This window comes from Periplaneta americana, chromosome 4 (genome assembly GCF_040183065.1).
Source record: "Periplaneta americana isolate PAMFEO1 chromosome 4, P.americana_PAMFEO1_priV1, whole genome shotgun sequence".
NCBI classification, from domain to species: domain Eukaryota; kingdom Metazoa; phylum Arthropoda; class Insecta; order Blattodea; family Blattidae; genus Periplaneta; species Periplaneta americana.
Window position 1 is genome coordinate 135,528,061 of NC_091120.1, and position 16,504 is coordinate 135,544,564.

At 36.8% G+C, this 16,504-nt stretch overlaps 1 protein-coding gene across 3 annotated transcripts in view; it reads right to left on the minus strand.

The window, feature by feature from the left end:
* The window catches only part of teq (Tequila), a 103,555-nt gene that overhangs the window by 52,848 nt on the left and 34,203 nt on the right, over positions 1-16,504 (minus strand). For all 3 annotated transcript variants that reach the window (XM_069823998.1, XM_069823997.1, XM_069823999.1), the window contains exons 8-13: positions 15,426-15,579; positions 14,861-15,103; positions 13,364-13,615; positions 10,847-10,950; positions 5,632-5,810; positions 202-361 (exon numbers count right to left, since the gene is read on the minus strand). In XM_069823998.1, the coding sequence (XP_069680099.1) occupies positions 202-361; positions 5,632-5,810; positions 10,847-10,950; positions 13,364-13,615; positions 14,861-15,103; positions 15,426-15,579 (1,092 nt within the window). The remainder of the gene's footprint in view (positions 1-201; positions 362-5,631; positions 5,811-10,846; positions 10,951-13,363; positions 13,616-14,860; positions 15,104-15,425; positions 15,580-16,504) is intronic.

The window sequence follows — 16,504 nt, forward strand, 5'->3', positions numbered from 1 at the left end:
CTATTCAATCCTTATACACTTTCAGCTTCGGACAAATGTTATATAAAAATGGATTATAAAATAAAACAGGTTAACACCGCAAAATATTAACACAACTGTTATTTTCGAAAATACTGCGTATAAAGTAACATGGCAATTACACATTACAATAAATATAACATTACTTTGTTTTGCTACAAATTACACAGGTTACTTACTTACCAGACTTGCATTTACACATTTGTCATTGTCGCATATGAACTTGTTATCACATTGTACTGAATGAGCCTTGATCTCGTAGTAGTCCCAGCCTTTGTCCGCTACCAAATTGCCAGACAGTCCCACATTACTAACACTCAGCAAACACACTGAGTCCTGTGCTCTGTGAAGAAAAAAATCACAATCATTCATAATTGCCACCATCACCACTACAATCACCACCATCGATGTCATTGTTTGTTGTCATCACAGTAATCATTTATGACATTGTTATACTCAACACCATAGTCATCATCACCACCATCACTATCCCTGTCATTATTAACTTTGTTACAGTAACATTCATTATTGTAGTCATAGTCAAGGGCGGCTCTAGGGATAGTGACACTGTAGCATGTGACTCCATAAGGACATTAAGATGAAAACAGCATAATTATTTATTGTTAAAAGCTATGTCATTGTTAAACAAGTGGAGTATACTTCATGAACAGCCTTTCTGTGCGACTGCCGTAAGTGTATGCATGCCACGCACCTATCTCAGATTTTATTGAATTCAATACAGCACACAATCATTATCATCTCATTCAGACGCTAAATAACCTAAGGTGTTGATATAGCGTCGTAAAATAACCTACTTAAAAAATAATGGGGGTAGGGTGGCCTCCATTGCATACATCGCTAACTAGATACATATTACAGTAATCAGACTTGTTCCTCTTCTCTCATATCGTCAAGTGAGGTGTACTGCCTAATAATAGATGTACAGAACCTCAATCAGAGGTAAGATAGAATGTATGCACTATATACAGTATATATATATATATATATATACAGACTACACAGGGTGTTTCAAAAATACGGGGCATAATTTCAGGTATGTATTTCCCACATGTAGACAATCAAAATAGTTCATTACAACATGTGTCCGGAAATGCCTTATTTCCGAGTTATGGCCTTCACAACATTGAAATTCACCAGAACGTTTTTCTTTCCGCAGGTCGTTGCCGTCAAAGGAGACATTAAGAGGGCACTCTGGCAGTTCATTCCGAGGCGAAGGTTACATTCAGTGTTGTGTAGGCGTTAGACTGTGCGACATGTATTCAAATCAAGAGCTGGCAGAGATACACTTCATGTGCGGTAAGGCGGACTGCAATGCTGCGCTGGCTCGTCGTTTGTACCAGGAGAGGTACCCACAGCGACAATGTCCAGATCGGAAGACATTTGCACGTCTCCATTACCGTCTGTGCGAGTATGGAAAATTTAACTCTTCTGGTTTGGGAAGGGGACGACCAAGATCTACAACTCCAGAAGTACAGGAGGAGATTCTGGAGGCTGTGAACATGACTCCTTCTATCAGCACACGAAGGGTAGCGTTGCAAGTCAATGTTCCTCATACGACTGTCTGGAGATTGTTGAAAGAGTATCAATTGTATCCTTATCATTTGCAACGTGTACAGGCCCTGTCACCAGCAGATTACCCTGCACGAGTTAGGTTCTGTCAGTGGTTCTTGCAGCAGTGTGGTGTAAATCCGAACTTTCCTGCCTTAGTATTATTTACAGATGAAGCACAGTTCACACGAGATGGCATAACAAATTTCCACAATCAGCATGTATGGGCGTATGAAAACCCACGTGCAACTGTTCCATCTCATCACCAGGTGCGGTTCTCCCTCAACATGTGGGCCGGTATCATTGGTGATTGATTAGTTGGACCCCATGTACTTGTAAACAGACTTACGGGGCAGGTGTATACAAACTTCCTGGAAAACACCATACCTCATGTTTTAGAAGACACTCCACTGATCAATCGTCAATACATTCACTTCTTGCATGATGGCGCTCCTGCACACTTCAGTCGTACGGCTCGCCGGTACTTGGATCGAAGGTTTCCTGATCGATGGATAGGTAGAGGTGGCCCAATTGCTTGGCCTCCACGCTCACCTGATCTGAACCCTCTCGATTTCTACTTGTGGGGCCATTTAAAATCATTGGTTTATTCGTCTCCGGGGCCTGATTTGGAATCCCTTTGGAATCGAATTGTGGCATGTTCTGAGGACATACGCAATACTCCTGGAGTTTGGGATCGTGTTCGCAGGTCATTGAGACATCGATGTGAGGTCTGTATTCAAGCAGGAGGTGGACATTTTGAATCTTCTGTAATGACAACGACCTGCGAAAAGAAAAACGTTCCGGTGAATTTCAATGTTGTGAAGGCGATAACTCGGAAATGAAGCATTTCCGGACACATGTTGTAATGAACTATTTTGATTGTCTACATGTGGGAAATACATACCTGAAATTATGCCCCATATTTTTAAACACTCTGTATATGTCTGTGTGTGATTTTTTATATGTCAAATGTGTAAAAATGAATAACGTTACCGGTACTGCAAATTTCAATATATCAAAGATAATCTACAATACTCAAAGCTTTACCGTATGCTTTTTAGATATACAGATGAGAAAGAATATAACCTACTTTTTCATACGTGTATCTGGCCTGAGTAAATTATACAAACTCTGTGGTGTCAAGGCACACACAAGGCTAAAGCATCAAATAACAGTATTTGCTATACTAGTTAGTACCGCGCAAATTTTCACATCATTCCTAAATTTACTACCAGATATCTCTGAGGAATATAGGTCAGGTGCCATAGACATCTAGACTCAAATGTTAGGAACAGTAGGTCTATGTTGACAATTAAAATGTCTCCATTGTAACATTAGAATCTTTAACATGCTACAACTTAAGCAGGAAGAAGTTGTACTACAGATTATATCTTGCCCAAGTGATCTATCGCCTGCCACACCAGATTTGAGCCCATGAACCTGATCCCAAAGCTAGTATGATAACTGTTAGATCATGGAGGACGACAGAAAAAATATAATATATAATTGAATCGCACTTTTTAGAAAGGAACCAAGTCAAAATTTTTAATATTTCATTTTTATTGATGATATGATTAAGGTAATACTTCTAAGATGCATTGATTGGCAAAGAAAGGAACTTAGTTAAACCTTTCCCTCTATCTCTAACATCAAGTTGATGTTTATAATACAGTACTGGTACACTGGTATTTATTCGTGAAAATATGTATTTTTACTCTCCTGAAAAGTAGCAAATTTTGACTTAGTTCCTTTCTAAAAAGTGCGATAAAAATTCGCACTTCACTAATCAATATTATAATAATGATTTGCTCCCGTAACAGTTTTAATGATGTGAAATTCAAAGAAAAAGGTTTATTCATCCAAGTGTTCCCTCTCCTAAATTAAAAATGCTGATGCTGCCATAGGTGGGGTTATCTACAAGGCAGGTGATACGATGATAGACGAGAGTTGGGTTTTGAAATGGATAAAAAACAAAATGATTATTTTGCCTGATTATTGCAGCACCGACAGGAAGGATAGGGACTGATGGCAGGCTTATGTGAGTGCAGGCGGGGGCGGCTTTTGAAGGGGGGCTGCGGAGCTGCAGCACCCCTAGACATTTGTGGCTCTTGTCTCGTTTTATGCGAAATACATTTATTATACAGTCTCTATTTAGCGGCTCGAATTTTTTTTATAAAATTTTGCTCTCATTGACATGCACGCAATCGTTAATGAAGTCACTTCCTCCCCTGGTGCAGCCAGAGCGAAACCAGAGAGAAGGATTATAGGATGAAGCCACTTCCTCCCCTGGAGCTGCCAGTCTCGTCTCGGATGCTTTGCGTGTTAGTTTTACCCCTCCCCCTGCTACCCCTGGCCATGAATCCAGAGTTTCCAGGTGCTGCAAAATTTGCAGCAGTTTGTCAGTAGCGCGCAGTTTTAAATACATTTTCTTTACCGTTGTGAGTATAACAAGTGCAACAATGTTTAATTCTGTACAATATTTACAGTCTATTCAGTACCTTAACAATTCAGGAGAAATGTGAAATTAAGTGCCCATCAGTTGAATTTCATAATGGAAAGAGCGGCTAAACAAAATACAAAGTCTCGCATATTTTTTGCTAATTTATCCAGTATCCCTGCTTTCTTCTCTCGATCTCCTCACAGTCTGTATTAGATTAATGTGTTTCGAAGACAATTGCATCAGCTGGGGCAACAAGATGGAGTTTTAAAATAAGAACAGTAAATGTTGTTCATGAGAAGGAGCCATTGCTAGAATGTTTTCAAACCATAATGGAATCTGAAACATCTAACAACATCACAATAAATGAGGCAAGCACGGAACACGGCACAGTTGAGCGGCGAGATCTGTGAAAATGAAAACCCTAAAAAGCATCGTAAGGTCGAAGGGATTCAGACAAGGGTTGCGGCAGCCAAGGAAGTGTGTAATCTCATTATCACACAAGCTAACACCCAATTCCAGTTCATAGATCATCTCATATTATCTTCTCTTCTGTGTGAAGAAAAATTTGAATGCTACAAAAGCTCATTTCCCGAAAATGATCTAAATTTATGTGTAAAGCTTTTTCCAATGTTCGATAAAGACAAACTAAAAACGGAACTCACTGTCCATTTCGAATCTTGCATACACTACTTTTAACACTTGAATATAAGTAATTGATGTACTAGCGGACTTACTCGTGTTAATTATGTAAGTTTGTGTGGCTTACAGCTGTTTCGGTGCTTCATCACACCATCCTCATTCCAGAGGATGGTGTGATGAAGCACCGAAACAGCTGTAAGCCGCACAAACTTACATAATTAACACGAGTAAGTCCGCTAGTACATCAATTACGGAACTCACTGTGTTGTATCAGAGACAAGAATTCAGAAATATCAGAGATGCAGTCAAGCTCTTGCAGTTTCTTCTATCTGAGAACTTGCAGCCTCATTTTCAGAAGTTGTGAAACTACTACGCTACCACCATACCAATGACAACTTCCGAACCAGAACATTGCTTTTCGTGTTTGAAGAGAGTAAAATCCTATCTTAGAAATACGATGAGAGAAGTGACAGCATTGGCTATGTTTTCCATTGTAAAGATTATGTTAAATGACACATCGGATTTTAATAAGAAGATGATTCAAAAGTTTGCAACCTACAAGACAAGGCGCATGGAACTAATCTTTAAATAAAATAAGTTCCTTGGTTTACTTTTGTATGCAGCCCCCCTTAATTCAATACCCACGAGCCGTCACTGAGTGCAGCAATGAAAATGCGGGTTCCTTAAAAGCCATTTGTAAGTAAGTAAGTAAGCCATTGTTTATGGATCCCAATTATCTTATAGGAGCTCTTGCATGTCCAATGAGTAACATAGCACTCTAAGTATACTCATCTTTGCAAGGAAGTCATGCTTAGAATTTGTATGGTTCTTAAAAATTCATCTCTTTCAGTTGGATTTCATCCCGCGATCTCGATAATTAATGACGAATAATTTAAAGTAGTTATCAAACACTATTTTGATGAGAGCTAACAACTGTAGTAACAAAATAAAAACAGATAACTTACTTGTGGCTGAAGGACTTGCAAATGAATTCTTTGGCTTCATGACAATGTTTAGAACAGGTGTGAACATCTGTCTGCAACCATTTTTCTTTGTCATGATGCTGAAGACGATGATCAGCAATTTTAGTTACTTCGTCAAGGAATCTTCCACATCCACGTTCATCCAGACCATTGGAACAATCCTGCATGAATTTATAACAATAATTATATGGTGCTTTTATTGTATTAACATCTTTGTTTGATGTTTTCCATAATTGTGCGGTTTAATGACATAACCCATATTTCCTTATAGTTATGACCTAATATTCTAATATTATATAGATACAGAGTGTGCATATGTAGATACCGGTATTCAGTGTACCAGTATACTAGTAGATATACACGTTATATCTAATTGAATTCTCTGATTTCAAAAATTTAGATCAGGTATGGAAATAAATGAAAATAAAACTAAATACATAAAAACTTCTAGAAGATTGGTAGAGACGCAAGATAACGTTATATTTTATCAACATGATTGAAAACTGTACAAGTTTCAAATACTTAGGCACAATGATAACAAATAATAATGGCATAACGTCAGAAATAGAAACAAGAATAATGGAAGGTAATAGGTGTCTGTTTGGGCTCGGAAAACTATTGAAATTTAGCTTACTATCTATATCTGCGAAAAAAATAATTACCAAACCATTATATGGCTGGTAAAGCTTGGGTTTTAACAACAAATAATGAAAATATTTTAGCTGTTTGGGAAAGAAAAGTTCTCAGAAAGATATATCGCCCTCATTTCGAAAATGGTCAATTCAGAAGTAGAATCAATACAGAGTTAATGGAAATGTATGGAGAGCCAAGCATAGTTTCCTTTATTAAGAGAGGTAGACTCAGACGGCTGGGACATCTTGAGGGTATGCCAGAAAACAGATTACCCAAATGAGCACTACACGGACACCCAGGAGGAGCAATGAGAAGAGAACGACCAAGGTTGAGATGGCTTCAGGACGTGGAGGATGATCTGCAGAGAGTTGGTTGCAGGAGATGGAGACAATGGGCGTAAGACAGAGACGAATGGTTTCAATTGATTGAGGAAGCCCAGGCCCTTTATGGGCTGTAAGTAGTGCTACATATGAATGAATGAACGATTTCAAAAATTAATTGCAGGCAATGCACTAAACATAGGAAAATTATACTTTTTGATACCCTATAAATGCTCATTATGGGTTCCTTTCATTACCCTTTACACATCAAGTCAGTAGTCCAGTTCATCCCACACATGGTATAGGATAGCAAATCCCTATTGATTGGTGTGATAATGATCGTAATACAGGCTCCTAGATCTGCCAGATTTGTCAGCAACGGTAGCACAAACACAGAATCCTTAACATATCCCACAGGTAGAAATCACATAGCATTAAGTCAGAGGAGCATGGAAGCCAGAACAAGACCTGCTCATCATTGTTCCTTATATAACCAATCCATCTGTCTGATAATTTGGAGTTCAGAAATTGCTGGACATCTTTGTGGAAGTAAGGCAGAGCACCAAATTGTTGATAAATGAACTCAGTACTGTCCTCCTCCAGCTGAGACACCAGCCAAAGTTGTAGCATGTTCAGGTAGATCCATTCTGGCACAGTGTTTTCACAAAAATAAGAAAGAAAAAACAGAAGAAAGAAAGAAAGAAAGAAAGAAATAAATAAAAAAAGATCTGTATACATTGAATTTGGGAAGTATAGAGAAAACATTAAGTACCGTAGGTACTTTTGGGTTACTGTCAAGTGAGATGAGTTCGGATGCAGTGGTGAGTTCGGACAGTACTGTTATTTCCTCTTTTATGACAGTCAGTTCACGTTACAGCGTGAGTTTATGACTCCCGCACTTAACAGATACTGCAAGTGACACATGCTTCCTGTTTCCACTGCTTGGTTTTGTTTGGAAAACTTAATTTTAATTTCAAAAATTTTACGATGTAATAACTTGGATTTTTACAATGTGGATACTTTCATAGTTGTAGACTGAGGGATATATAAGATAAGCTTTGGTTGTGCATTTTGCAGTTCCTGAAAGTGTTTAGAAAGCCACAGTTCAGTTTGCATTATCAAGTGTTTATCAGTATCCTTGTAGTAAGCATATTTGTGACTAAGAAAACTGTGTGGGATGAGTTTGGACAATGCTACGTGAATAAAAAAGTATGCCAGGTGTTAGGCAAACATGTCATTATGACCCGAAGAAGCTTGAAAAATCCGTAAAATACATTAAAGAGGGAAAATTATCCTATAGGAAGGCATCTGACCTGTATGGAATTTCCAGATCAACATTGGAAAACAAAGTGAATGCAGCAAACACGACATGCCCGTTACCCTACAACTGGAACCTCAAATGTTTGTCATCAAATGATGGTTGAAAAGGAAGGGGCTGTACTAGAACTGAAAGCATTTGTAGTTGTTAATTATACTTATCAGCAGTGGAAGAAACAACTTACAAGACAGTTTGTTGGTGTCGTAACTGAAGTGGAGGCAAAGGATGTGGAATGAAATTTTTACGTCTGTCTGGAGACAGAAGTCAGTGTTTGTTTTCCCAAAAGAGCCTGATGAGGACACCGTAACAAAAGACCAAATTGGAAAAGTGTTATAAACTCCAACACATGACAAAGGGAAATTTGTTAAAACAAAAAAGTCATCCAAAGTGTGTATATTTGTAAACAGAGAATAACAATTGAGAATAGTTTGTTCCAGTTTTAACATTGTGTAAAGATATAAAGAGTTTTCTTAATTCATTATCAACATCACTTTCATCTGCTTTTATTGTTTAATATCAACTTTTACGATTTTTTTTCTTAAGAATTTATAATGTGATCTATTCACAGTTGATTATGTTAAGCTTATTGGAGAGAAAATTTTAATATTAGGAAACGTTTCAGGCCTACCTTCATATAAAGTTTATAGTGTTTATAAAGGAATAAAGGGAATGTTTTTATGCAAATTATGTCATTTTAATTTGCAATACTTATGTTTTTTAGTCTAATATATCCTTATTATCCCAGGATTAAAAAAAAAAAAAGAAATTGTGTCCTAACTCACCTCACAGTGGGACAACTTCAGACATAAATAAGTAACTATTTAATGTCCAAACTCACCCCAATGCTGGGGTGAGTTCAGACACTTTATATTAATTTCTATAAATTGCAGTAATCAGTAACTATTAATAACTAATTAGGATATATGGTCCTTAGACGTATACCCCACAATTTATGTAATTTCTATATTTATTGCATTTTTATTTACAAACTATATAAAAAAGTGTCTCAAAACTGTCCGAACTCACCTCACTTGACGGTATCACAAATTTCTTCCACATAAGCTCGAAGGTTTTCTATCCCTCAAATTCGCACATTGCGTCTGTTATTTCTCCCACTCAGAAAAAAGAGTAGCCTCATCGCTAAAAACCTATTTGTTACAGTAGTTGTCCCAGAAGTTGTCCTCTTGCATGATATCGAGAAATTGTGTGCAGAACTCATACCAGTACCATCAAGTGTATTCAGTGGGCTGTAATGCTTATAACTGCAGACAGTAAGCCTTCATCTGCAATCATTTGCGTAAAACATGCCAGACAATCATATCCAGGATATTATCCAATTCTCTGCTGCCTCTCCAGGTGGAATTCTGCAGACTCTGCTGGAAGCACGCCCACACACAATTGACTCATCTCTTGTGATACTGGCAGTCAACCGGGTGATATGCCCTTACACAAGTATGCAGTGGTACAAACTGCTAGTACCATTACTGAATAGTCTTCATATATGGTGGGTTTTGATTAAATTTCGTACGAAAGTCACACTGCACAGATACCATCAAATTCGCAGAATGAAATCCTAACACAGAAAATACTCGCTCCTCACCTAGAGCCATTTCTGCAACTGCAGCTACTATAGGTGCGGATGGTGAAACTAAGGCATGCCGCATACTTCAGACTTAAATTAAACTTTGTGAGTTGCTTCTGTTACATAATCCCTTGTGATTATTGTACCTTTTGTGATTCGCCCATAGAAAGATTTCCAAATCAGGATATTCATTTAGATACAGCATATACAGTTAATATGAAAAATACACATGCTTTGTTTTGTTTTTTGTTCCAGCTAGTAATTTAACCAATGACCAACAAAAGTGAGTAATGAAAAAATACTGAAATACAAATAACGGTGGAAAGATTAGATAGAATGGGCTGAAGAATATAATACACCACCGCCAATAAGACTAACAATTTACAGAATGCGCAATAAATTTAATCAAACTGGGACCATCTTAAATGCGCGAAAGAGTACTCGACAAATCAGTGTTACAATCCCTGTAAGTGAAATATATTTTGCTCTGGTATTTACTCACAAAAGAGAGTTTCTACTGAGTTAGACATTTCCTACAGATCTTTGGATTGTCTAATTTGACATTTAAGTTTGGAAATGTACGAGCTAAATTACTTCATGGATTATTAGAAGATGATCCAGATTACGATTTATAATTTTGTGAGGTAGTTCTGAATGAAGAAAGACAAGGTGATGGCCTTCATTCGAAAAACTTCTTGGTCAGATCAAGCAAATTTTAAACTTTCAGTTGCTGTCAATATGCACAGCTGTGTATATTACATAGATACAGAAAATCCCCCAAGTAATAATTGAAGGATAGTTGAATCGACCTGGGATTACAGTTTGGGCAAGCCTTTCATGTAAAGAGAACATCACAATTACGGTTACAGAATGGTGATTTTTCTTTTAACTTCGTTATTTAACTATGAGGTTATTTAGAATCGATGGAACTGGTGATAGCGAGATGATATTTGGCAAATATAACTATGAGGCCGAGAATTCGCCATAGATTATCTATTGCCTTACGGTTGGGAAAAACCTCGGAAAAAATCCAACTAGGTAATCAGCCCAAGCAGGAATCAAAACCGTGTTTGAGCGCAACTCCGGATCGACCGGCAAGCACCTTAGCTGAGTGAGCTATACTGGCAGCTCAGAATGGTGATGAAGACTGTACTCAAAATCATATCCTCTTACATCAGTCGGTTAATGTAACCTTACTTTTTTTTTTTTTTAAATACCAGTATAATGGAACTTCTAAATTCTCATTTCGAGCATCGACTTCGAGAAATTCCAAAACTTTAAAAGTAAACAATAGTAAAAAATTTTAGTTTAAAGGTAAATACTGATACCATTATAATACTGTACCTTATCTCCATCACATTTCCATATTTTTGCTATACATTCTCCAGGTTTACATTCAAATTCTTCATCTCTGCATCCTCGCATCACCGTGATTACTTTCTCAACTTCTGAAATATTAGTTCAAAGAACTTTGTATTTCTAAAATATAAGGAACATGTGAGAGGAGACTTTTAGAATGAAAGCTGGAATGAAAATTCTTAGTTCTTATTATTAGGGAGGACTTGTGTCAATATAGATTCTAAAACAAGCGTCATTGTCATGTTTGCTTTAGCTCCTATAACACTGATATTGATGAAGAAACAAGAACTGACAAATATCATTTCCTGAGAACTTCACTGATCTAATCATAAATCCACGTAAAGTTGATGTATGTCCAGGGCCGTATTTATTCATGGGCCCTTAGGCCATAGTCCGAGGTGGCAAGTCTTGCAGGGAGGCAAATTTTTGGGACTAGATTTTTTTCCTCGTCTCTTATTCGAGCTGTGAGAATTTGAAAAATTTAATCCACGCTCGCATTTGACAGAAGAATTTTACATTTATTTTTATATAACCGAACAATAGGTAATTAGTTAAACAATACCTAACAGAAGATACGGTTGTATTTATTATAATATACCAGTCAAGACTCTATTGTCGCACTTACGTCGAAGAATTAAAGGTTGTAAGTCTCTTAAATGTTACACGACGGCTCATCTTTTTTCAAAACAAAATAACAGCTGTTGTATGCAAATTCAAAGAGTTGCTTTGGTTATAAACAAGTAATTAATCGACTTTATAGTTACGGTACGAATTGATTTACGTTCAATAGTTTTCTTCTTCCATTGTTGTTATTGCATTCTTTAGTTTTTACAGTAATTTCAAAACCATTCCATTCTTGATTAACTTTTTGAACTTCTAACACTTATTTCATTTCATTGTTGTCATAAATATGTAGCTTGGCAAAGTCAGCAAGTTAAAAAAAATTAATAATAAGCAGAAATTTTTCAGCAACTTTTCGTCAATAATAATGAGGAAATAAAAGGGACCCAAAAACACAGACAAAGGTAGATTCACAGTTCTGAATCATCATCAACAGCAGTGACATATCAGATAATTCGAGGGCTCCTTTGCTCATCTTTGGAGCCTCTTGACTCATTAATAAGTACATACACCAAAATTGCCAATTCAGGATAATACAAGAAAGAGTGAGGGATTGAAAAATAAAATAAAATGTAATTAAGAAAAGTCTAAATTTGGAGTTCTTGTAAGAGCTGCAAGTAGGCCTACCATTGTGAAGTCCATGATAAACAGACACGGCACAGAAATAAAGGATTATACAGGGCTTCTTATATGTACTGACCACTGGCGCAGTGTTTTGCTTCTCGACCACGGAAAGCAGTGCTTCCCCAGTATAAATATACCATTCTCTCGGGACAGTGTAGCCTACATTCGTTCGCGAAGATGTTAGACAGCTGACTTTAGAGCATCGAAATTTTGTGTGTAAAGTTTATTATAAATAAGAATCACCTCGTCATGTTCGCACGGAATTTATTCAGACGTTACCTGGTCAATTACCTTCTTCCAGAACTGCAATTCATGATACTGTGAACAGATTTGAGTCTACTGCGTAAGTGCAAAAGAAAAAACAAACGCGAAAACATACAGCTCTAGGAGAGGACAAATTAGAACAAATTGGCGCACATCTTGAAAGGTCGCCAACAAAATCATTCCCGAAATTAGCACAAGTGAGGGTTTCAGTGTCTTCTGCACATAAAGCAATAAAATTATTAAAACTGAAGCCTTAGAAGTGTACACGTGTCCACTGTTTACAACAAGGCAATCCAATAGCACGAGTGTATTATTGTAAGTGGTTTTTTCAACAGTGACTGAAGGTTCAATTGACCCACAGCTCATGTTCATTTCAGACGAGGCATGGTTCCAACTGATTGGTCGTGTAAACAATCAAAACTCGCTATTGGTGTTCTCAAAATCCACATTATGTAAAAGAAATTCCTCTTCATGATAGAAAAGTTGGAATTAGGTGTGCTGTTAGCGCAAAGACAAATAATCAGTCCGATTTTTTACGAGTAGAACACACTTTGTTTACTCTTCATTGCTCTTAAATTGAGCATTTTAATTATTGTGAGATTCAATATTGTATATACCGGTAGAACAAATGGAATCAGAAACATCATAGCGGCCAAACTTAATCGTGCCAATCGGAATGTGTTTTCCTGGTACAATACCAATTTAGCCTAGGGAGGACGACATTTCCAGCATCTTCTATAACTACGATTTTATACACGTTTTAAGTACTGTAGCGAGATTAACGTATGAGTGCGGCCTACTGCGACATACCCAGCCGCTGAGAAGCAAAATACCAGCCAGTGGTCAGTTCATATTATGTAAGTCCTATATGAAAGAAAACAGGGATACTGGTACGTCTAAAAAAAAAAAGTTGAAGAAGAAGAAGAAGAAGAAGAAGAAGAAGAAGAAGAAGAAGAAATATAACATACAGTTGGTTCTCATGTTGTGAAATACCTTTGCTCCAGCAAGTTGGAATGGAGCATGGCTCTCGGGTTTTTCCTTTCCCAGCATAACACCAAGGCAATGGATCACTGCCTACATTCCGACAGAAGTTGTGACCTGTGAGTGTAGCATTTCTTTGTCTCTCTGACACTCTGTAAGTCAGTTTGGGAATAATCTGAGGATCATCCCAGCGGAAGCAGGGCAAACCACTGGCTGTTACATTAGCTATTCCCTGGTAATTATACTTGTCACCATCCACACAACCTGCAAATTTGAGGTGCAACAAAAGCAGTGAGTGTAGTAACAGTAATGACAGAAATATCATTACAGTTAGCATGATAGAACATATTAAGCACTCTAAAATACCAATACTGTAACTTTCAAGGACAATCAAAGCAAAACTAGACTATCTCGATGATATTGTCATGCTCAGTCAGTGCTGTAGTTGAGCCGGTACGCCGTACCATCTAAAATAAAAACTCGCTATTACCGTACCAGAAAAAATTAGGCTCGAAAATATTTTTATTATGTATAAATAGTATTTAATATATTTTGAAATGGAGAATTATTTGAAAAACATTTTGATTTTGACATCTGGCATGAAAGTAGCAGGTGACATCTCATAGGCCTATCCTTTGCTTAAATGCTTGTCCATTCGTTGTTTTATCGAAACCATGGTCTGGCACTTCAGGAGTAGTTGTGATTGTTTAGTTTAAAGCTTTCATACCGCCGTGGTATTTCTATAAGTAATTAACACTAACTTTATGGCATGGCGCCTCAAGAAATCTGATACACTGATTCGCTAATTTCAAAACTTGCGTAGATGTCTTCGCATAACACTAATTTTATGATGTGGCACCTCAAGAATTCTGCTGCACTGATTCGCTAATTTTAAAACTCGCTCAGGCGTAATACTAGCAGTTTAATAGAGGAGGGAATTTTTGTGCATTCATGAATCTTGAGTCCAGTTACATGTTATAGATTCTATTCCAATTTCAACTAAAAATGTGAAAGAGCATTACTGTAATGAACGATATCTGCACTAAGAAAAGGAATACTCTTCCAGTAAAAGGGATCCTAGACTTTTGTTCCTAAAAAGTATTGGACTACCAGTGTCAGCATTTAATTTCTTGCCTCATATGCAATAGTGGCTGCGATCTGGAAGGAGGTCTGCAGAGGTTACTGCATGACGAAGAAGTAACTTTGGAAAAGAAGTGCAATACGAGTCCATACAGAGTCTAGTCTGACCAAGGACATTTCAACAGTAAGTTACCCCCTAAAATTTATTTCCAACTACAGCACTGTGCTCAGTACAAACAAAATTCATACTAACTTAAGAATTTATCAAATACAGGGAACTAGATGTTGAAATAAAGTTATCTGGGAAAAACAAGATATCTTTCACTTACTTTCTATTGTAGGTACTATATTCTACCATAGCGATTCTCAGGAAATTACACAGAAGTTTGAAGACGATCAAAATAAAAAAAGACATACGTAAAAACTCACCAATGTCATCTAGGGGCCTCTCGCAGATGTAGGGGTGACCATGTGTAATGCTACAGCCTTCAGTATCCCAGTAGAAATAGTTGGCAGCACACATTTTGACATTGGTCTTGTCGTGAGAATGAGCCGTGTCAGTAACAACATCGCTTGTGTGGTAGGCATGTTCACATGGAAATATTCGCTTTGCAACTACACATATTGGCCTGTTACCAGTTTTCGGTGGAGTTTTCAAATTGTTGGCCCAACCTACAATGAAATGTTTAGTGTTTTAAAATAAACAATCAATAATGCATATAATATTTTTAAAATTCCTCTGTAACAAATAATTTAGGAGAATATAGTTAAAATATCATATTTTCACAAATTAATCATTCTAACTTCCCTTCTCAAAGTCACATATAGGTCTAATAATAATCTACAACCTACTTTTAATTCAAAATGAAAGAAAAAAGTTCGGATGTAATGTAGTACCAATATGCAATAAAATTTTATGAACTTCATTGTACATGTAAATAACATTTGTAAAATAAACTTTATTTAACTTATAACAGAATGTGTTGGAACAAACCCGGCCACCATTTGCTGTACTTAAATGTTGCAGAAGAGCCTTCCCAAACCCACAGAGGACGTTGCTGTACATTCACACCCACTCCTGCTGTAAGAACATTTGTGATGTTGGGATGCAATTGTACAAGCCATTCAGATATGAAATCATTCTCTTCCTGTAACAAGAGAAAGTGTGAACACGTTTCAAAAAAAATTTCATGGTAAGTTATGAAGTTTTATGCAAGTACAATATGCAATGTTTATTAAATTCTCCATAAATTCGCAGCCTGTTGCTAAGTTAGTACGATGGAAATGAACCTTACTTTCAGAGTTATTGTCTTCTACTAGTACTAAAAAGTATTTCCTCAGCTAAAAATTTTGCCTTGCCATTGAGGCTACTTTGAATATTTTAATTAGTCCACCACTCTGGAGTACGGTTAGCATACATGACCGTGAAACGAGTGGGCCTGAGTTCAAATCCTAGGTTGGGATGTTACCTGGTTGAGGTTTTTGCGGGGTTTTCCCTCAACTCATTAAGAGCAAATGCTGGGTAACTTTCGGGGCTGGAGTTGAGTGTTGCAATCGTTAGATCTCTTAAAGTATCAGACCAATAAATTAAATATATTTATTTATTTAGGAATATATTATATGGTGATTACTTTCGCGTGTTAATATTGAACTAAATTTATAAATACCAGTACCTAGTTGACTAATTTCAGCTTGGGAGCCATCTTCAGAATTTAGTTCTACATTAACACATGAAAGTAACTACTACTTAGTTCAATATTAACACAATATTAACAATTGAAAGTAATAACCATATAATATATTACTAAGTGATATAGTGTTAAAAGTTGTGTAATCAATAATGAATATGTGTCTTAATTACGAAATAATAAAAAAATAAAAACAGATTCTACCATGTTAGCGAATTTGTAAAATAACAATAAGAAATAATCAAGGCAAGAGTAAATGCTATCATCATCGTCGTTATCTTCTTCTTCTTCTTCTTCCTCCTCTTTCTCCTTCTCCTTCTCCTTTTATATAACAGGCCTAGTGATCTGTTACTTTTTCCAACAATCCACCACCCCAAACAACAAA